General features: G+C 36.2%; 1 protein-coding gene across 7 annotated transcripts in view; it reads right to left on the bottom strand.

The window, feature by feature from the left end:
• Positions 1–23162, bottom strand: part of LOC100647787 (QRFP-like peptide receptor) — a 79942-nt gene that overhangs the window by 2994 nt on the left and 53786 nt on the right. For 3 of the 7 annotated variants that reach the window (XM_048412298.1, XM_012316093.3, XM_048412301.1), the window contains 6 exons: positions 15726–15849; positions 11880–12085; positions 7859–7982; positions 5647–5807; positions 3233–3394; positions 2943–2994 (listed from right to left, as the gene is read on the bottom strand). In XM_048412298.1, coding sequence (XP_048268255.1) covers positions 2943–2994; positions 3233–3394; positions 5647–5807; positions 7859–7982; positions 11880–12085; positions 15726–15849 — 829 coding nt within the window. Of the gene's footprint in view, positions 1–901; positions 1076–2942; positions 3081–3232; positions 3395–5646; positions 5808–7858; positions 7983–11879; positions 12086–15725; positions 15850–23162 lie in introns of those variants that run through there. The other 4 variants (XM_012316094.3, XM_012316095.3, XM_048412299.1 and 1 more) reach the window with 4 other exon arrangements.

Genomic DNA, 23162 nt, shown 5'->3' with positions numbered 1-23162 from the left:
GATGCAAATTTTTCATTTGCGTTTTTTAACGATCCTCGGAATTATTTATACCATTGGGATAAGAACTTGGTTAATTGTTATTTAGATACTGTGCATGAATTAAATTATGAATTTCGACTAAACTATGAAAATCAACTGCATTAAGTTAGATGGCGATACGGAGATCACAAAGACTATATTAGTTTTGCTTTAAAAGGAACAAAATGAGGCCGAGTTTAGCAACGATCAGCTGAAAACAAGCTCGCATGCTGCAACCAAAATTTGAGAAATGGATTAAAGAAAAGAAAGCATAGGAAAGAACGTGAGATGATAATTTAGTTGATGAGAACGTCGATGAATCAGAATTGCTCGAGGAGTGGGAACAACGTCGGTTCATGAGAGACTTATATAAACATCGTGGATCGATAAATTCTTCAGACCTTCTGCTAGAAATTTTGCTTCAAATTCTCGTACGTAATTACATCATCATTGATCAAACTTGTAAAAATTAAGCAAAAATAAAGCTTTACGTATGTACAATAAAACTTTAAATCTGACTTTTATTAAATCTACTTTATGTAATTATAATAAAATCAAAAAAAAACTTATCCAAAAAAAACCATGTTTGATACAATAAAATTTTATATTCATATTAAATTATAAAATTCATTCATATGTTACAAATAATAATAAAAATACTGAAAAACATTTGTTCGTCGTAATAATGTAACACGTAATTTTTTTCAAATTTGTTTCCAACGTAACATTGGAAACAAAAGATTCGGATTATTAAATAAAGAAGACAAAACCGACGACATTCTTCCATCCCTTTCCAACCCTCTGCCTTAATTAAAGCGTCTAATAATCAGCGAGATGCATTTAAACATCGCGAAAACGTCGTTCATTGAACTGGTCGATTTACCTAGAAGGAATCGTGCTTCTAGCCAGAGTTTCATCGTAATTATACGATATTTCGGATGCTCGTGGACAACGATGTTTGCCAAGCTGTTTATCATGGACGTATCACGGCCGGACTACGGGATGGTTGTCGGTCGAGTTTCGATACTTTGAATCCCCGAACGAGTTTCGTGTCCACCTGAATCACGCGTTTAAAACAGATTGATATTTTCTTGCACGAATAGCGCGTAATGAAATTTTGCCTCAGGAATCCACTACAAAATGGAGCATTGTTCGTTAATCCCGGTTAAATCTGTAATTTCTTCATTTCTTTTTACCACAAGAAATCATTATTTGTTAGTTCCATTAGAAAAAAGAAATAATAATATGTTCGAGAGAAACGTAAAGATCGAATTTAGCTGTTTCTTCGCTTTTTACTGTTTGTTAGTTAACAAATAAAACAGGAAAGCTTCAAGAGAGAAGATTGAATTTAATTCTTCTGTACTTCTTATCAAAAGGAAATAGCCTTTGAATCCGTAATTTTCTTGCTGTTTATTAAAAGGAGTCATTACCTATTAGTTTCATTATTAGGAGTGGGTAAAGCATACCTTGTGGGGTGAACGTACATTTTTCCCTCGTTCCTCATAAGAGAGGAAATTAATTATCAGCTTCATAAGAAAGAGGAAACGCCAAAAGTGAAAATAAAAATCGAATTCTTTCTCTGTATCGTTCATCAAAGGAGACGATTATTTATTAATTTTACCTGAGAAAAAATTTCTTGCCTTTCGACAAAAAATTCTATTCCACGATTAACATGGCTGATAAAATAATAAATTTGAATTTTCAACGTTTTGTAAACCGTGTGAACTAGTTGCTTAACGAATAAGAAAAATCAAAGTGATGTTAAGTACCAAGGACGTGTTTATCGTGCTTAATGACCGGAACGTGGAGAATGTCCGATCGCGTTACGACATGCGAAAAACCGGAACGACGATTTTGTTCAATCATGTACAAGCAATTCTCTCGGAAACCAATTCACTTGTGGGCGCCCTTCTAATTTCCCGAATTCGTAAATCTTCGGTTCAGGGTCGAACACGCGTAAAATTATTTTACGGTTCGCGCAAACCACGACTGTTCGGTGTTTCGCCAAAATTCACGAGCAGTTGGCCACTCGTATATTGAATTTTACAAGCTTATCGAAAGCAGTATGAAAGCACGATAGGTAACCAAGCTTCCCAAGTGAATAAAAATGATTAGATCGAATTATTGAATTTTGAAAGAGAAAGTTCGGCAATTCGAAGCTTCAAATATATTTGTAACTTTGCAGAAATGTACAGTGGCTAGCGGAAATATCCCAACATTTACGACAAACCTTGTGAATTTTATTGTATTTATATACTTTATGCGTTATACGAAACTTTCAGAAATTTCAAGCTCCTATCATCGTTGTTACATTGGCAAAATAAAAAATCTGAGCTTTCCTTTCGTATCATTCGCTGGAACAAAAATGGCTTTGTTGCTAGTGTCGCTAATACTACCAAAAATATTTGTCTTCTTTTCCTGAAGCCTTTCTCTCATCAGGTTCTTACACGTACATTGCATTTTCATAGTATCACATTTTTTATATTATTTCAATTTTAATACACGTACTTGGGCCTAATTAATCAGCAAAGACAATAACATGCAAGTATTTTTCACAGCCACCGTACGTTTCTACAGTTTCACATATGACATATTTGTGATTCTTCGGATTTCGATCGTTTTTTTAATAGTACGTCGTGCTTTGTACACTTCGCGAACATTCCAGTTCACTTGCTCGAGGTAGACCTGAAACTGTCTTGGAATATTCACGAAGCGTTGGAACAAAATGCAACGGCCTACCAAAGACACTTTCGCAACTCTAAGAACCACAAGTCTGAAATCTAAAAAAAGTTTGAAATATCTTTGAATGTTCGAGTTGCCGGACTTTCCTCGTTAATTAGAAGAAAAGGACTCGCTCTTTCTGGAGTAATTTTTTCTAATCGGCGTATCGATCAAGCGAAACATTTGGGTAGAAAAGTACAGACCATTCGCGGAACAGAATCACAGCCTGGCGACCAGGGTAAACGTCTTTCGAGCCTGGAATCACGCGATTAAGCGTAGATAGTTATAGTTTTCGAAAGGTCTACCGCTTCAGAGTATGATACATATTAATCCAAAACAATCTGAAATTTAACAGTGATGTTTAAACAGTGTTTTGTTTTTTCGAGCAAACCTGTCGCTTCTTCCACGTTACGTAAAAGAGCCGAAGAAAGAAAAGAAGAAAAGAACGCCGGAATGTATGTGCGTCGCGTAGATTTGCATGGGACCTGCGTACCTGATACTGGTCGTCCTGGTCTGGCTGAGGCTTGGATGCCGTCTTACAGGTGCTCTGTATCCTCTTCTGGACCAACAGATACACCAGCCGCCGCAGGCCGCCGATAGGAAACTCTCTCTGAAGTGTTTTGACATAAATCCGTATACGATCGGATTTATACAACTGAAACACAATATGCTAAAAATGAAATATCCGGCAACTATTGTTGCATAATACAGTAACTGTAAAGTGGATGAACTTTATCCTATTAAGCGGGAAATACAAGTTAAGTCCATGATGTTTGGGTAATAGTTTCGTTATGTGTTTAGACATGTAAAATTGACCCGGAATTATTGTTGAAATCTGTCTTTACTATTTATTTTTAATTTTATAGTTATAGAAGTTTTATGATCAAATTTATTTAACAGATTAATACAATAACTGAATATACAATAAACCGACAATTTAATGAGAATAAAAATCTGTGTGGATGGTGAAAAAATTGAGCGAACATTTATGCGTGCAAAGTTTCAATAGGATTTAGAGAATATATAAGTAGATTAGGACGCGTGAGGTCAGACAGTTTGACTGCGCGTGAAAGGATTATGTTTTATGGATGCGCTGGCTCTCAAAATTTAAATGAAATGAAATGAAATTATAATCGCGTTAAGTAATATTCTGATAAAATGGAATTTATTTCAAAATCCAGTTTTATTTTTATAACATATTCTTTCATTACTTACATTTTCCTATATTTCATATTTTTTTATTCCTCCCATCATCCGTTTCGATGGAAATCTGATTTTCACTATAGCGAGGTCCTCATAATAAATTGCTGCGACTATTAACAATTTTTAACCAAGTAAATAAATAAATAAATAACGATAGACGAACAACGAAGAGTTTAATTAGACAAGAATGCTTCCGCGTCAAAATTGACAAAATACAGACTCGTCCGATCGAATAACTTAAAAAGTGTAATTTGTCATCGCTAATATTACTTAGCGTTTAAAGCGCTTTTTTTCGTAGTAACAATGGTAAGTGACGAAGAAGTGTGTCAGGAAATTATAGATCGTTACTTGATGTTAACGTAACAGGAGGGGTAATTTTCTCGCGGCATGGGTCGTTACACACGTGAATTATTATGTTAACGAAGAGTTATTACGTCAAGAACAACGATTGCATCTGGACAATGACTATTAATTAAACGGGACACATTGCCACTCAGAAACGAAAATTGACAATGAAGAATATTAGTTAAATTTTTGTATTATTTATTGCTCTCGCAATAACACTTGGAGCAGCATGTGATATCGAATAGCAATCGAACGGTACTTTTCGTAATTAAATCAGCATTATTGCAGCTGAAAAGCTCGACATCGCTTGTTTGATGAAAAAACGAGCATGGAAATTTTAATGAAAAATGCGAATGTACGTTGGGGATTTAAAAAGTAATCTAACTAAAATCGTTGTTGTTGAAGTCTGTCTATGCTATTAATTGTCAGTTTTCCAATTATTGAAATTATGTGATTAAATAACAACTTGTTCAATTAATTAATGGAATAATATATTTTAAATTACTACGTACCAGGATTACAGGGGTGAAACGTGATAATCATTGGAGACATACAAATGAAACAAAAAGGCAGTGAAAAATATCTACTTGCAAATACAATACCCTAACAAGGATAAAACATAGAAAACTACATACATTATTTCTTAATTGCTTTCCATTGATAAGCTGTGAAAGTTAGAAGAGATTCCAAACTGTTTAGCGACGGTATACCTTTCTTTGTCTTCGTAATCCCTAGAGTGAAAGAAATATAATACCATTTCATCTTCTTCAAATATTTAATCTTGCTACGATCTTTCAATTTTTATATATTTTAATCTTCTTCCCATTTTACCAAATGACCAAGATTCATAAAGTTTTAAGAAGATATCCAATTGAAACCAGAAACCATGCGTACCGTTGGCCTTATTTAATATTTCATTTAAAACTCGCGAAGGATAGAAAAATATAATTGGTTCGAGGATAACCGAAAGAAGCAGAAGCAAATAAATCAGCAGCTTTATCGTATTCAAAGTTACTCGACTCCTAGCTATTTATATGTTTCTTAAAAGGTAAAATGAAAGAATCGTAGGAAATGCATTTAATCGCTCTCGAAACTTCTTCCCAGAACTGCCGCTTAGTCATTCAAGGGTTTAATCCACCTTCCGTCTGTGAAAATAAACGAGGAAGCGCAAACACTTCTATACGCGTCTCTAATCATCTGTGTTAATTCAACGACGAAATTAAACAAAGCAGGTTAAGAAGTTACTCGAGTGCAACGAGTAGAAGGGTCGGTAAGCTGTTTTCTTTAAAGGGCTAATTTAATGAATGCGAAAGACCGACGTACCGATGTCTAGCAAAGTGTATAGTCTTGTCCACATACCTGTTAAAATAAGCCATCAGCTGAAAAGCTGTGTTGAGGTGTTTGTACGTGCCAACTTTTATGCGTGGCAAATATCCGTAGGCGGTGAGCATGTTGTCTACGAGAATTGGACCCCAGCAAATGACAAACAGCACCACCACGGCGACCAACATTTTCACCACCTATCAACATAATTTTGTTATTTGGATGCGATAGGCCCCTTCTGTTTCAATCTTTTGACAATACAACAACTCGAATAATACGAAAGACTACAAGGTGAAAAATATGGTAAATAGACTGCTGATCTTGATATGGGAAATTTGAAAGTTCAACAATGCAAAGTATTTAGTGGATAAGACAAATCTACGTTTATCTTTCATTTCTTAAATTATGTTCAGAAATGAATATAAATTATCCGCACAAATATCCGCGCTCCAATGACGAAGTTGATACACTGTCGGTCAATTCTATATTAAAATTACCATTTCATTTAATTTCCAGATTAAATACACATTTTATCATACTCTTGAATGTTTACAAAACATAAATTACATTAGAGAGAAAGAATGTGTGTCATAGAGACTTTCTCTCAGAATATCTCAAATGAAATAGTTGAGGAATAAACATGTCGATCTGCACTGTTTGTAGAACCAGGAAAGTAATAACTTTTGGGTAATTACTGTTTTATCCTATCTCTCCTTTTTCTTCCTGTTCGATCGAGTCACGATTCGAAGCGAACTCGCTCTTTCAAAAGTTACCAGTTCGTCCTACATTCAGACCCTTTTAGCCGTCACTTAAGACAAACGCGGGTTACCTACTTTGGATGAATTTTATTCCTCCATCGAGGTAACTTCAACAATCGATACGGCTTCTTGCCAATTGTTTTCGACCATCTTACAATCTGGTGATCAAAATCTTACAAACTTAGCGTGAATTAATCGAAGTCGATCGAGGACAGAGAGAATCATGTTCTCATTAAATTTAATCAAATTCTCCGAACGCGGATTCGTTGTTCTCCCTATCATATAATTATCAGTTTTTCCTGTTATAAATACCAGCTTTCTCCGCAATCTTTAAGCACGCTCAATAGACCTAATGATTTGTTTAAATACCACATATAAACCCAAAATACTTGCAGGATTCAAGATTCCTGCAAGCTAATGAGACTCGGTTTATGGTGGGCCTTAGATTTATTGAGGGTTTCTTTAACGACGCTTGGGCCTTTACGGTCAGACAATAGAAGACGTCGCGCGCACCTCTTCACGCGACGTAACAGGTATTGTAATCCTTTTTGTGGCAACCTGTTACCAGGGATCTCTTGCACAAAAATCTGCTACACAGTAATATTGATGAATTGACAAATCGAAAATTATACACAGCAATTTCATATCACACAGAACGATCGAATGACTGATAATTTGTACAGTTTAATTTCTTTTACTACCGTAATTACTGTTATGGGAAGGGATTTCATCAACAATGTTAATTTGATACCGTAGAAGAACGTGGGTTATTTTCTTATTAAACGCGGTTCGTAATAATTCGATAAAAGAAATTATCGAATTTCGAGAAACCAGGCGAAATGCGACGTCGTTAGCATGAACGGAACGTTTATTCCATTCCGATTTGGTCCGAAAGCGCTGCTTCAGATGCATAATAATTACCATTTGAATCAGAGTGTCAGCGGTTTGCATATGCAAATTGTCTTTTATGAAACGAATGGAGAATATCGGACTTTTATGAGCGAGACAAACTTCTTGAATGATAGTTTAATTTCGCGTCGTGACTCCATAAATCTTATGATTACTTTCGATTAAAGAACATTAACGACGTTACACAAATTACTTAAATAGTTTCTCGAAATTTCGAAAGAATGTTATTTTAAAACTCTCCTCGCGTTTTCTCAAAATCATCCTTTTTAACCCAAAGTCACAAGGAATAGATGGTTACATAAAGTGCATATTCGATATTTCCGACATCCTAAAGAAATATTTTGACTCTTGTTTCGCATGAATCTTTCAACGGAAGAATACTTTTTCAGAAGAATTTGACGAACGTTTACTTAATATTCTATGAATTCCTATTTTCATTCTTCGGAATAATCTTATCAAGTTCTCTAGTCGAGTGAAGATCTTTACGAGTGGATGTTCCAAGCGGATAAATATACATAGATTGGATACGATATTCGACAACAAACGTTTCCATAAATCTGATGCTCAATTACAAATCCTACCTGTCTTATCGTTCGAGATTCCTCTTCGGTCTGGTCATCCTCTCTCTGGGTACGGCGAGTACTTCTTACGCTCTGCCTCTGTGTCATTGGTATGGATTCCATATCAACGTTTGTCGGATTCAGTCTGCAACATTAGTGTAACATCGTAAATATAATATAATTATTGATGATTTATTTACAATAAATGAATTGTACAGATGTTGATTAAACAGAAGAACGATGGTTGTTCGGCGTGAATTAATCACAATATAACGGACTATAATTTAGACAACTCAATAGTTAATTTGCAACTCTCGTCACAACGGATCCAACGCTCTCTCTCTCTCACGCGGACCACACTCTCACGACAACGCTGGTGTCACGTAAAATAAAAAGAAATTTAAAAGAAAGAAGAAAACTTTATTTTTTCCTCGTTTATACATTTATAAGACACTTCTGAGCTCTAACCGTGACCGTTCGAGACTGAGGCTCTTACAATATTTTTACTTTCTTACTACCTTGTAGGCGTACCTGACCGTTGCTACGCTTTTAGAACATTTGGTGGAAAGACCGTTAGGACATAGATGAACCTTTAGGCACTTCGGCGATATACATTGTCGCGAAGGCCGCCATGTGTAATGTTCAAGTATCGGCTATCTAGAAAATATTTAGAAGTGGTCGCCTAAGGTGACGTCAGGGTAAAAGAGTTTGGGGTTACACTGGCAACGCTATCTCGACAACGCAACTCGCACTCTCTGATTTCTCGATTCACACTCTCTGGCTTCTCCACTGACACTGACTGTACCAGCATCCCTTTGTCTTTTCTTAGGCCCACCACGCACGTGTTCCGCAAACATTCGTGGCCAGGGTCATGCAGGCCTTTTCTACGAAACTATTCGATTGAAGGACCGACGACACATTGATGGACCCGACGACGCCTCGGCTCTCGCGACATTGTTTATAGTTTACCCGATATCTCTTAGGCCCTTTGGTCCACGATACTATATTAGGGAAAGGAAAAAAGAAGTTCGTGATTACGATAGAAATTGCGATATATTTCACTTCTATAAATTGTTTCTCGCAGAAAGCATCTTCTCCAGCGGAAAACATCTCCCTTTGCTAAAATTCTCCCTTTCACACGTTCGAGGCATCTTTTACTTGCAAACTATTTTATTTCACTCTTTTGCTAGTGCAATTCCTTTAACCACGATCTTCCTGGCGACACAAAGGTGCTTCGTAACCAGGGAAACGCAGATCGTGCGTGTCTCTACGACCGTTCCGGAACTCAGAATTACCATACCATTCAAGCGAGGCTCTAACGTCGAATCACGAGACCGATAAACCGACACGTATAAACGTAATTCTCCGATAGACACTAAGATACCAGACAGCGAATCGAATCGTGTCGTATCTGCAATAATCGCTGTACTGGAGAGACAATACGCATTCAAGGTATCTTTAAAGAGGATATCGCGGAATTATAGTGGAAGCATTCGGTTAATGACTTTAACGTTAAGCGAACGATTAGCAGTCTCGCAGAAGTCATTGAAAGAAATTGCAGTGTGAAAGAGGAGAAAATACAAAGAGGAATTATTTATTTTCTGGTGTACTTTTTTCCTTGCAGAATTGCAAATTCCAGATATAATAAACAGGTTGACAGGCCAGTAAACAGTTGGTAATTTATTGAAGTAGAATTCCGTTTATACGAATTACTTCTATTTATTTAAACTCTATTCATCGGAATGACATTTTCCACAGCTCTCAATTCAAATAGAATTCTCCTTTTATACGAACTCCGTTTATTTGGATGAAATTTTAGTTGTACAGCGTGTGATTAAAATGAAATCCTGTAGACTGAGTCTACTTATTTGAACGTAAATTTCTATTATGTTTTACAATGAAACTTACTAGATTTCAATAAAACAAATTGCGTTGTCAAAAACGTAAAACAAAATTACCTTTTGGTGTTCACGCGAACGCTTTGTGTCCGCGTGTTTCTAATGAGCTCGACCGATAAAAAACGACGAACAACAACGAATTTACAGTGTTTCAATCGATAAAAGAATACCGTGTCATAAATTGCGATCGAAAACTAGGACTGGCAATACAACATCGCAATAGGTTAAACGCTAGACCGAGCAATTTTGTGGAACGAAACAATAGAGTTACTTTGCACTGCAGCTGAATTTTCAAAAGTGGAAACTTTCCAAAGAAATTTTTTCAATTTCTCTTGCGCTTGTTCGGATGTTTTATTTAATCGCGAAGCTATTTTCATAAAAATTCTCTGACTGACATAATTGAAAATGCTCTTTGACATTTTCTGAATCATTATTATATTCAGCTCTTTTTATAAAATTTTTAATTACATTGAAACTTTGTCGTGATAATTAAATCGTTTTATTACGGTCTGCTTTCGAATATTTCTGCTGCATATAATCAGAATTTTATATTCCATTGAGATAGACATATTAATAGAAATATGACTCACTTAACGATGACTGCTTTCTTTGGGGCTCGAGAAAAGATAAACGTTATTCGATGCAGAATTTTTGTCTCGAGGATATAGAACGAAGGGAAATTATCATGCGAATTATCTACGTGGAATAAATTTTGCCGAACATTTCATCGTTTTTACAACTCTGCATAATAAATAAACTATTGAGAAATTATCTCAAGAAAATGATATTTTAACCAGAGTATATTTAAACGCTGAAACAATAGAAAAATTCAGAGGTTGTCCGTACCTCTCATTGACATATATAATAAAAGAGCGAAGATTTCTTTTTCAATGTTGTTTTCTAAGGCGTAACAGTGGTGCGTCGATATTTCGGAATCAGAAAACTTTCACAATGTTACTCTGCAAAGTGTATTTGCTTTTCTATCGCGCAGAAAATATGCGACAACTGGCACTGACGTGTATACAAACTTACAGCTGCTTTTAGACATTCAACAGATAAATTGATACACGAAACGCATAAAACAGTATGCAGATGAGAAATAAAATGGGGAAAGTTATCACAGAGTCGATCAATTTTCTATAAATTTATACAAAATTATCATTTTCATTCGTACTCGCGTTCATGTTTGTTTCATATTGAATGTTCATCGATGTTCATAAAAAGAAATTGATAAAGAGTGACAAGTATAAAATTTCAAGGTCGCATGAACATTAGTCAATCCATTCCGTCATATTTTTGAATAATTGTACAAATATTTCATTATATAAAAATGTAGATAAATATTTACAATTTTATTTTACGGTTCTGATTATACACGTTTCTACGTAGTTGATTTTTAAATGAAATAAATCAAAATACGAAGCTAAATACGAATAAATCAAAAAAAGCTGACTGTGGATTTTAATGCAAGTAAATAAACCTGGCGAAAAACGAATGGAAAATAAATACGAGAAAAGTAGTCTGGACATATTTGTTAAAAAATTCTAACGTATAATAAAGAGAGAATAAAGATAAAGACTCTCTAGGTTCCGGGATAAACCTAGCGAAGAATTACATACTGCACGAATCATAAAAAGTTACTAATTTACAAAGCTAAATATGAAACCGAGAAAGGAAAACTTATTTCGATCATGAATCGCTGAATCTGAAAGTGACAGTGAATATATAATAGAACACCACAGATTAGTATTACAAAGTCAGGAATCAATCGGAGATTTCAAATTTCGACGCGTTCCATTATGGAATATGTAATAAAAGTCAGCATCGATAACGGATCCTACTGTCAGCGAATATTACGTGAATCCTAATCGGTCATCTTTGGCGGAAACGAATCCATAGAAATGAAAATCTTAAAAACTATATTTCATAGGAAGGGATAAATTTTATTAAAATCTATCGCGTTGTTCTATTCTTCTTTCCTTCTTTTATCTCTTTTTCATCAATGTGAATAAAACGTTTGAATACCGAAATACACGACTATCGTGTTATATTATTATAAAATGACATGCAATTGGACGATTCGATGGGACAAAAATATTATGATTTTTTTATCGAATAAATGGGAAATTTAGTTAGAAACTTACGTGCGACGGGATGTCAGATGATATCGACGTTTCATAACGCGCCAAATCTCCCAACAAATAGCCGTGTAACAATAGCCCATTACGGCCAGGGGTAACACCAGAACCAGAACCAACATGTAAACCTCGTGTGCACGCCATAAAAGTCCAAATTCTGAATCGCGTACGCACCAGTAAGCAATTACCCTCAGTCCAACCTCTTTGTGCGTCTGAAACAGAATTTTACATCGAGTTTTAGTCTTATCTGAATTTGTCGGGGGAACAAACAGTTTATATAGTAATCGGAGCTCACATAATAGGGGATTACCCATTTTCCCTATTACCTGGTATACTTCGGTTCAGGTAATAGAAAATCACGTTTAGATAAGCGAAATCAAGCAGCAAAAATCCAGTCAATCGGGATGTTATGTCGCGCAAGGCATTTGCACTCCATCCCGCGCTGCTTGACAGCCAACGATCTACGTGCCGTTCTTCCGACCCTCAACAGGCCCAAGGACCCACCATAAACTTGAACCATGTATTTTCGAGCTATCGCGGGGAGACGCGGTCGCGAGAAAACGCGTCAACGGGAGTCGTAAATTCCCGTTACGATTGTAATAATCGACACCACGAATAGATCGATCCCCTTATTTCGGTTGGAATAGTAGGGGTGTTTGTTTTAGTATAACACTGCGATTAACAGGGTTATAAAATTTATATATCCAACATTTAATACACCAATGAGTTACACCGTTGCGTATGATATAAAGGGCGTAGACGAGATTTTGAGATACGATACTCTGATAAATGAAGGCCCTCGTGTTGTAATAGAAGTGGCGATTGAACAGACTGACTCTTTGCTCTCGTGCAATTACGGAGGAAAGCTCGGTGTGGCTCGCTTTCTCCGTAATTCCTAAGAGCGCATGATAAACCTAAGGACCTTTCTAAAAATCAGCCGAAAACATTTCTTAACTAGAATCAACGATATAAATTATTATAAACCATATCATTGTACCACGCCAAATGAAGTTACTGAAAATTCTCAACGAGAATTGATTGTAGATATTCTAAAAAATAAAAAAAAAGAAAAGAAACACATCTAGGATTAGAAAATCTTTCCGGGCAAACAGATTGACTTAAGCAATATGTTAGAACAATGAATGTAGAAGCTCAAGTTTATGGTGGGTTCTTGGGCCTATTGAGGGTCGGAAGGACGGTTGATCATTGGCTATCAAGCTGTGCGGGCTGAAGTGCAGGTGTCTTGCGCGACATGACACGGGAATTAACTAAAACCTAATTTCTATAAATTGAGTTCTACTGTGAGTTCATCTTTATGAAATGTTCGTGGATAGCGTAACGAACAATTATCGAAGGTTTCAATATGATTTCCTTAACGAATTACGAACTACGAACTGCGAATTGCGAACTACGAACTGCGAACTATTATCGACGAACGTTCTTCTACGTTATACGTCTATATGTTATACGTCTAATACGAATAATTATTACTACAATTATTACCTAAGCTTGCGATTATTTCCGTCGTTCGATTAGAGCAGCGTCGTACGTCTTGTGTCACGTACTGCGTCGCAGTGTCGACTGTCGAGAAACAGTTGTCGATAGACGCTCGTTAATCCGACCCTCGCCCCGAGGCGGTATTCACATTATTTTTGCAGAAAGATCGTTAGCCTGGTATGCGTCGCACGGCTACATATTATTTTCGTATGAAGCATGTGCTTGTAAATATCAGTAACATTAGTTCAATTATTCACCAATTAAAAATTAAGCAAGTAACATATTTGTAATTTTCTAATTTAACTTAATAAATTTTCAATGCATGTTCATCAAATAAATGTTTAAAATATCTTGAAGAAAACGAAGCAGATAAAAGAAAGTCTATAAAATGAAAAGTATGAAAAGAATAATTTTGCAAAATGAATTTATATTTAATGAGCGGCGAATAAATATTATACTTTATCGTCATAATATTGTAAACAATTTTCGCTACAAAAATTATTGAAATTCATAGCATATTAATTTGAAATATTCCTTTATCCTATATCCCAACTGTATGTCAAACCATAAACCTGAATACCACAGATTCCCTTCGCAGAAAGGAACACTTTATCGAACAGGTAGTCGCTCCATGGACTCGGTCTAGCAATCGCAAGCTATGTACATACTCGTGAACGTATTCCTCATTCCAATGCTTTACGGCATCGCATAAAGACATTTTATTAAACTATTCGAAATAGGTTTAGAAACGGCGATACAATTCTTCACGGTCGTATCGTACGCCATTTTACCGTCACACTCGGCCCATTTATTTTTACTAAACACATGCATCCAAGCGTTATCTCGTGTTCCATTATCTCTTTCGTTCTTTTGTTACCCATTTTCTTTTCATAGGGAAACACAAAAATTTCATTATATAGTATAGCATATCTGGCGTATTCGTATACACGTTATACATATATTTTTTAATAGACTGGTTGGTGGAGCTGGGACGTTCTTTTTTAACATCTTATAATCTTATATCAAATATATATAATCAGATAGTCTGTAACTTGTAAAATTATTTATATAATTATTATTATATATATGTTAAATTTTGACAATGCAAAATATGAAATGCAGTGACAAGAATCATCGAGAAATTCAAATGAATCAGTAGTGAGACCGTTTTTTAGAATGTTAGCAATAACTCGGGTGCAAGATATCGAAGAAATAGCACGAAGCATCTCTCGACTGAAGCTGACCGAACACGCGATTTCCCGCGATTTTCCATTTCTCTTATCGATCTTTCGAACTTCTAAAAAAAATTAGCCCTTTAATGCTCCGATGCACAGATGTTTCTCGCCTTGAAACTTGAAACGAACATGAAACGAACATCAGAGTCATCATTTTGTGAATAACGTTTCCTCAGGCTGCGATCATGCTGCAATCATGCTATGTCATACATATTTGCACGAGCCAGCAATTTCTGTAAATGGAGTATCGGGGATCGAAATTGCAAAAAATCGCTATTTGCGATTTCTATCTAGTTTTTTACTTTGATGAACTGCATGAAAGAGCTTGGATAAAAGGGACTGATAACTGACGCTGTGACGCTGGATTTTGCAAGAAGATTGAGCTTTCCATTTTCTCGATTTTCTGCGTTTAGATAGAATTTAGTCGAGGCACGATACGTGATCAAAATTTCGAAAGAAAGTTGACTGAAATCTCACAAGTAAGTTGATCGCGATACTTGCGATCAAATTTGTTGCAGGTACCAACTCGACAATTACGATGATTTTGTACCATGTCGAGGAACAAATTCGTCGAGATAATTTAGTGGACGTTTCTATTATAAATATTAATTATAATAAACCTGCAGACGTTTATGTAATTCCATATTCTCACAGATGTGTATGTTAGAGTTATCTGACAGAATATCTGATCTGGAATCTAAAATGAAAATTAATTCTCATATTAAATTTTATAATGAAGCTTTTTCGACCCTAATTTAATATGTTCCTGTATCCTGTATAAGCTCCATATAGATCTGCATTTTTTTAAATCGTCATAAAGGCAGAAACGGTCACAGTCTAATTACGAGCCCTGCAACTTGTTTCAATGTACTTATTTGCAAAAAACGGTAGTTGCTACGCAGTTAAAAAGTAGCTTAGTGCGTTCAGAACGAAGCTGTATGCGGAATGTTTGTACTGCGGAATGTTTGTACTGCAGTACTTAGTTATACCACTTAAAAAACTTAGGATTTCGCCATTGAACTAAAGATCTCTAATATAAAACAGTGAGCTCATCGCAAGTGACCACGAGCAACAATGTTAATTAAACCATACTCTTTAAAAAAAAAAAAATAATTCTCACCTGTGTGAAGATCATAGGAATACCGAGAAGGAATGACACCACCCAAGTTGTAATTACTATTTTGCGTGCCTGACTTATTGTGCAAGTGTACTGCGCTCGCATTGGATGAACTATAGCGTAATATCTGTAACACAAGCAAAATTTTTAATTAATTTGGCGATATCCTATAAACACAGCAGCGTGTGATAAAACAACAGTGGCTACGCGAGATTGCATAGTAGATAAACCCATGAAGTTACATGGACAAAATCAGAATGACGAAATATTATTTGAAAATATCCCAGGAATGATATCAGATCATTCGAATTCTTCGAATTAATATTTTAAAATGCGTAATTTTCATAGATCGATATTGAGGTAAATGGTGCTGCATAAATTGACCCATAAATATTGTAAAATTCGACCAATCGCGGGGAGACGCAATCGCGAGGAAACACGTCAACGGGAGTCGTAAATTCCCGTTACGATTATAATGATCGACGCCGCGAGTAGATCGATCCCCTGATTTCCGTTAAGACAATAGGGGTGGTTGAATTAATATAACTCCGTGATTTGCAGTGTTATGATTATATTTTTCTCCAACAACTTCGTTTAATCACACTCAATAGTAACGTCGTTGAGTATGAAGATTGCCTGGATCTTGCTCAGATTCTGACTGCCAATCTGATAGAGGAAGGCTCTCGTGTCGTAGTCGATGTGGCGATTGATCAGATCCGACTTTGACTGAATCGAATCAACAGAATCAACCGAATGACCGAATGAGGAGACGTCGACTGCTTGACTCCGACTGTCTGACTTGAGTGGCTTGAACTGACGACTGACTCGTACTGACTCGAACGACTGACTGTGAGAGCCGTAGGAGGAACTCTCCGTCGGGGCTAGAGAACCTCTTCGTCGGAACCATAGAGAACTCTGATGTTCGTTCTGATGTGATTACGGAGGAAAGCTCGGTATGGGCGTCCCATTGGAACGAAGGAAGCTGATTCGTTGTTCATACTTTTCGTTAGGAAAGGTAAGGACAAGGATCCGCGCTACCCATTGGCTAAGACGTTAACGGTTGAAGTGGGGATATGGAAGCATTCTATCGGCATGACTCGTAGGAAAATCCAGACATTTCTATAAATGCCTGGTTTTCCCTATCATGTAATTAACAGTTTTTTCCGTTATAACTACCAGCTTTCTCCGTAATTTTTAAGCGTTCAATAGACCTAATGACCCTTTTAAATACCGGCTAAAAAAACCCAAAATACTTGCAGGATTCAAGGTTCCTGCAACCTAATGAGACTCGGTGGGCCTTAGGTTTATTAAGGGTTTCTCTAACGACACTTGGGCCTTGACGGTCAGACATTAAGGTACGTCGCGCGGACTTTTTCACGCGACGTAACAAATATAACAAAAATTGCTGTTAACAATATTCAGATTGTGTTGAGGTGGCCGTGAGTGAGTTATAGTTGTAGTAGTTGGGCCTGGTCCGCTGTAATTGTCACTGGGGGCTGTAGATGTCGCTGCCGGGGTACTGCTGATTTTTCCTCCGTTTTTTGGTGCATGGGAGTAAAATCGGACTCCGGTCGCCGGGATTCGAACCCGGGTTCCGAACGTTCGCAACCTAAGATGTTAACCACTGCGCTGCCGTCGTCAGACACTAGTTAGTGTCGAGTGGTGGTATTTGGCTTGTCGAGTGCCACCACAAGACATTTCAGGTATTTCACTATTACACGTTCGTAATATTTATCAAGTCTGCACATATACCGAAAGAATGTAGAAAATATCGAAAATTCATGAAAATGCCGCTCGATGAAATCCTAATTAAATTACATATGTGTTCTTAACGAGATCATCATCCTGAAGGATCTTGGACTTATACTCGCACCCATCTTATCGTTTGCGGAGCATTATGAGCATATTACATCGTTGGCTTGGCGAGCTCTTGGTCTCATTATAAGAATGTCCACGTGACGCATGTTATCTTCATTGAGAGGATTCAACGTGGATCCGTAGGTTCTCTTTCCCACAAAATTGGAAATTTCATTCTCATCTCTTGCCATAACTACGACCAGTTGCTAACGCCCCTCGGATTAATTCCTTGTAATACCTATTATCCCTGGGAGCAACGTAGATTCACAGCTGATGCCATATTCGTATATAAAATGGTAAAGCGTTACATTAGCTGCCCAGAGGTTCTTCAGTTTGTTAAGCTTACTACTCCATCCGGGATTTACGAGAGTTTCTCAATTTTCCACGCATCGTTATGCAGAACCAGTTACGCTCCTAGTAACTGCATTAATCGCGTTTACAAACATGCTAATATACTCGTCCACCGATTACACTCCTTTTGAGAAAGAACTTGAGAAAAATGTTAGAAACCCAGTGTGTAATTCACTGATACGTCCGCGCACTATTTCTGACTTGTTATCACTACCAATGACAATTATTTATTCATTTATATTATTAATCCACCGTGACCTCGAGATACCTATAGTCAAAGATGAAATACACAAGTCCAGAAGCAGATATAACACAAGAGTCAACAACCACCACAACCCATTAGTCACCCAACTACTAGACACGACGGACCAGATCCACAGACTAAAAAGAAAATACCCTCTAGATTAAATCCTTAGTTTCTACTAGAACCAACAATATAAAACTATTATAATCCATGTCATTGTGTCACGCCAAATTAAGTTACTGAAAATTCTCAACGAGAATTGATTGTAAATATTCTAATAAATAAATAAAAAAAAAATTATATTATTGTATATTTTTTTTACATAAATGAATAAATAATAAGGATATAGAACGTGTAATTTGCTTACTGATGCACTATGTTGATGACCGGAATTCGACATATTTGTCAAGCACATTTTCATGAAGCGACAGACGATTATTGTCGACTGGACTACCTGCCGAGAGGCCTGCTATAATCTTTAACCCTGTGGATTTTGTAGGAACCACGTTCCAAAAAGAAAATGAGGAAAGTGACTACGTATAAGAAGAAGAGTCGATAGAACCACACGAAAAATCACGACAAATGCTTTCTTTTATGGTTACGGTTATTCCTTGACACTCTTCCGCGTTTACCTTCGTTTTTTTGTCATTTCCTGCTTTCTCCTCATTTTCTTCGCTCGACGCCTATACGATTAAATGAAAAGCTTCGCGACGATCGTTCCCCTCTCTTCCACATGGCGCAGCTACGAATACAAAGTGGTTCTATATTTCTAGCCTCTCTATCAGTCAACTCTCTTGCCCACGACGTTCGGTGCAAACGAATTAAACAGAATCACGCTTGCGAAAGCTACGCTTTCTTCCGTCGCTCGATAGCAGCAGCGCGTTGTACAGAATAACGTCACTTTAGTAGGTGGAACAGTGACGTGATAGTTACGTACCGAATATAAACTTCAGCCTGTTTCGTTACGAAACAAACAGCTGTACCAATGTACAATATTTCATTGAAACTTTATGAAAACTCGAGACCGAATCTGGTCAGAGCTGGAGGAGGAATATACAGCGCAGATTCTGTACTTTATTTACATATACCAAGAAATCTACTTTGGCATGAAATGGACAGATAGATGGAAGCTTCGTAAAGTTTCCACGAGATGATGCGAATAGCGTCGATCATAATAATACAATAAAATGAAATTCTCAATCACGACACAAGGTAGTACTGTGTTTAAGAAGCTGTTTTGAATAGGAAATGTTCTATAAATAATGAATTAATTTTATAAAATATTATGATTTTATACAATAAGAAGAGATGGAATTGTGACGGGGACACCATGGACAACTAGTCTGTATATGTGGCTCTTTTATGTTAAAGGTTTCGCACGAAATTAAGAGTATATTTCATGCTAGTCGGATAAAAATACGTTTGATACACTTTATTAATTTTGGAATTTGGAGAATTTTATTAATAATGGAATTTTCATATCAGAGATTATACATATACATGTATTACTCCATAATCAGAAATGAAATGGGCTTTTTACATAGCCAGCGCAAAATATATTAAATAGGAAGGTACCTAATAATGTACGTCATTGAACTAGCTACATATTAGTAGTAGAAATAATCTTATCAGTTTCATCACGCAATACACTGTAGATTAGATATTGGCAATTTCTTTGAAAGATCAAAGGGTGATTCATAATTATTTACTATGCTGTTTAACATGCAATCAAACTTTCTCATCAAAAGGGACACTGTATCGATCGACAAGTATAAAAGCTAAAAAGATTTGCGAATAAAATAAAAGTATAGAGTTGTTTTATTTGCGAGAAAGTAATAAATTAATATTTTCTTTTACCTAAAAATTAGAGAAGTTGGGAAATTAAACTTCTGCCAAAGTCGATGGAAATTTCTCGCGAAACGAAACTTTTATTTCACAGCAGACGACACGAAAAGCTTATCCTTATACAGGATAAAACAGTTTTCCATTTTCCATGGTGTTCTAACGGAGAATGACAGAGGTTGTTTAAAGCTGGCGTAAAAATATGACGCGAATGCTTACTCCCACGATGATATTACTTGTGGAAAATAAATATGATGACTAGTATAAAAATGATTAGAGGCGAATTCGGTTTTAATATACACCGTCAGAGAATCCACCACCAGTGAGTGTTACATTTACAATTCCAAATAATCCAAAGAAAAATCAATATCTGCGCATCTGGTTTCCAATATGGATTACCATAAAAAATTCCTGCCATTCCATTTCGATGACAACCAGTTTTATATCCCAAACAATACAGATGCCTATCTATGTCCTTCTAATATTAAAATAAAATAATCTTTTAGAGTAAAATGAGAAAAGATTAAAATCGGAAACACGACCGGAACCCGAAGGACTACAAATTATGTAGTCTACGATGAACATCGTGTAAATCGAAAAATCGTACGTCCTAACACTTTCGACGAGGAAAATATCCAACCTCGAGGACAAAAGTCATCGACAACCCTATACAACGCTATCGCCTAGCAGCATCTGTCATGACCATCTACAGAATTCCTCAGCATCCCTTATATTACCTTCAGAAATATGGACGATTCCTAGGTTTTATCTGTTTCCTTTCCATACAAAGGGCGAGATAAACAATAAGAAGCAACCGTCGATAGGCTCAACGGTGTGGAAGAAAGACAGGCGACGATAAGGCGATTCAATTTCCCCTAGAATGAAATAAATTTTAAGCATGACTGCACGTTGGGAGAAAGCTGTTGGATTACGCGTATAGGTCTATCTTATTGGGTCTTTTATGGAAAGGGAACGTGAGCTGCGAGATGAAACAGCTTCCGCCGAGAGATCGTACACAATGTGTAAATGTTATCTATCAATTTTTTTTTTGTCTTTTCGAGGTGACGTTTATATGTAATTTACATATATCTCGAAGTTAGTATACACTTTTATAGGTGATTTTCTTACTGCATATTTTTTATCATATCGATTACAATCATTTATTTCGATAGAAGAATATTTGTAAGAAAACATTCAAGACTTCAAAAATATCTTCAACTCCAGAAATGTACTCGTTTAATGGTTCGTCTTTTCTAGCCTTGTAAGTGATTTATCGTGACAGAGCTATAGCAGTGAAACGTAATAAAAGTAATTAAATCTACTATCGTGGCTGACCATGAACAATCTTTACTACTTCTACCGTGTAAGATCGTTTCTTTCAGTTTAAAACACGTAGACAAGCTACTGGCGGCGAATATGTATGTATTCAAGGTAACTTTACAAACACACCTTGAAGAACCTGTTAATTTATTGATTAACCATTTCTAGCGATTACGTGACTGATTTATCTTAAAAAATGTATTAGCAGTAAAACGTGCTGCGACTAATTAAATCTACTTTCGTCTCTGACTATGAATCACCACCGTTACTTCCACTCTATAAAATTCTTATTCCTTAATTATTTTTTATTCCTAACGTTGCGTACAAATCGGAGGAATATACTTCGAGAAAAATAAATTACGTCGCCATTTTCACCAATACGATTGTATTTGATTGTATTGGAATTAATGGATTCGCAATCCTGTTATTTTTCGCACAAACCATGCAAAACCAGGAAAAAGCTCTCACGGCTTCCATTTAATCCTACGTTTTCTAGTCGTCGGACGACGGATGATTTCGCTGTTACGAAGCTTGATAAAAGTTTAATAAGACACGCGGGTAACTTTTTCGCGAAAAAGAGAACAAAAGAGAAAAAGAATCGCAATCCCTAGTGGGCCGCAATCCGATCTGAAATGAAAGGGAGAATTTATGACTGCTCGCCTGCTAACTGTCTTCGAAGGGTGTTGAAAGAAAAGGGCGAAGCAAATTCCCTGCGAATTTCCGGATGACTCGTCGAAATCCTGTATTCTTCCGCATCGAGAAATCGGAAAAGGATAAGGGAGAGAATTTTAAGATGACTTCCATACCGATTAAAATTCAACGTATATACATATGTAAATTAAATGGTAATGAGAGCGTGTTAATAATCGTATGGAATTGTGGAAATCGTGTTTCGTAACGTAAGTGACAGAGATTATGCTCGGAGATTATTTTAATGTAAATCGAGCTGCGAAATGTTAATAAGTTATTTTAAGCATTTATCGTGTTCTCTGAGGAAAACCCGGCGATTATTTAATATTTTAGTTGGATCTAATCCAGGGCGACGTGTTGGAATTGCTATTAACATCTGTCGCGAGGTTCGATCGTCAAAGTGAAATAACATGAACGTGTATTATTCTCCCAGAAGGAAGCTGAGTGCAGAATAATTTTATTATCTTATTTTTGACAAGGTTTCTCCCATTTTACAGTATTTTTACTGGCGAGTTGTAATAAACGAGTAACAGATAATGATACAAAAACTCGACAAATACGTTTAATTTAATTTCTAAATAGAGCATTTAAATGACAATCTCTTGAAATGATTGACATCCACGATACATTGGCCACTTGCATAAATGAAAAAGTAGAGAAACTAACAACGTAACAAGCATCGCATTTTGTGACTTTTTCTTGAAATTTCTTTTCAATTTGTTTGTTGTGTTATCTTCTTACGAAAAATATACTTGAAAAAAGTAAAAAGGTCTTTACAGTTTCCTAAAAACCAAGCATTAATCTTGCAGCTTAATATGTTACGGCATTAAGACAGTTGCAAAAAAGTGAAGTTGACCAGTTTTACATCGGACAGGTTCATATTTGTTTATCTTTATTTTCTCCTGGAACATATTACATAGGTACAAAGAAGGAACGATAAGGGAAGGGAAGGTCGAAAAAATATGAGTTTCCGATCGATTTATCTCGCGCAACATCCAATAAAGGAACCCACCTATGCATTTTTTTCATAATCTAGGATGCTTTATCACTTTTGTGTCGACCTTCTCCACTCGTCAAACTTTCTCCTCCTATCTCCATTGTAATCATTATCGATCATTATCCACGTTGAATCAATC

The sequence above is a fragment of the Bombus terrestris genome, chromosome 14 (assembly GCF_910591885.1).
Source record: "Bombus terrestris chromosome 14, iyBomTerr1.2, whole genome shotgun sequence".
In the NCBI taxonomy this organism is placed as follows: Eukaryota; Metazoa; Arthropoda; class Insecta; order Hymenoptera; family Apidae; genus Bombus; species Bombus terrestris.
The sequence above is the reverse complement of the archived record's forward strand: the minus strand, read 5'-3'. Positions and strand labels throughout refer to the sequence as shown.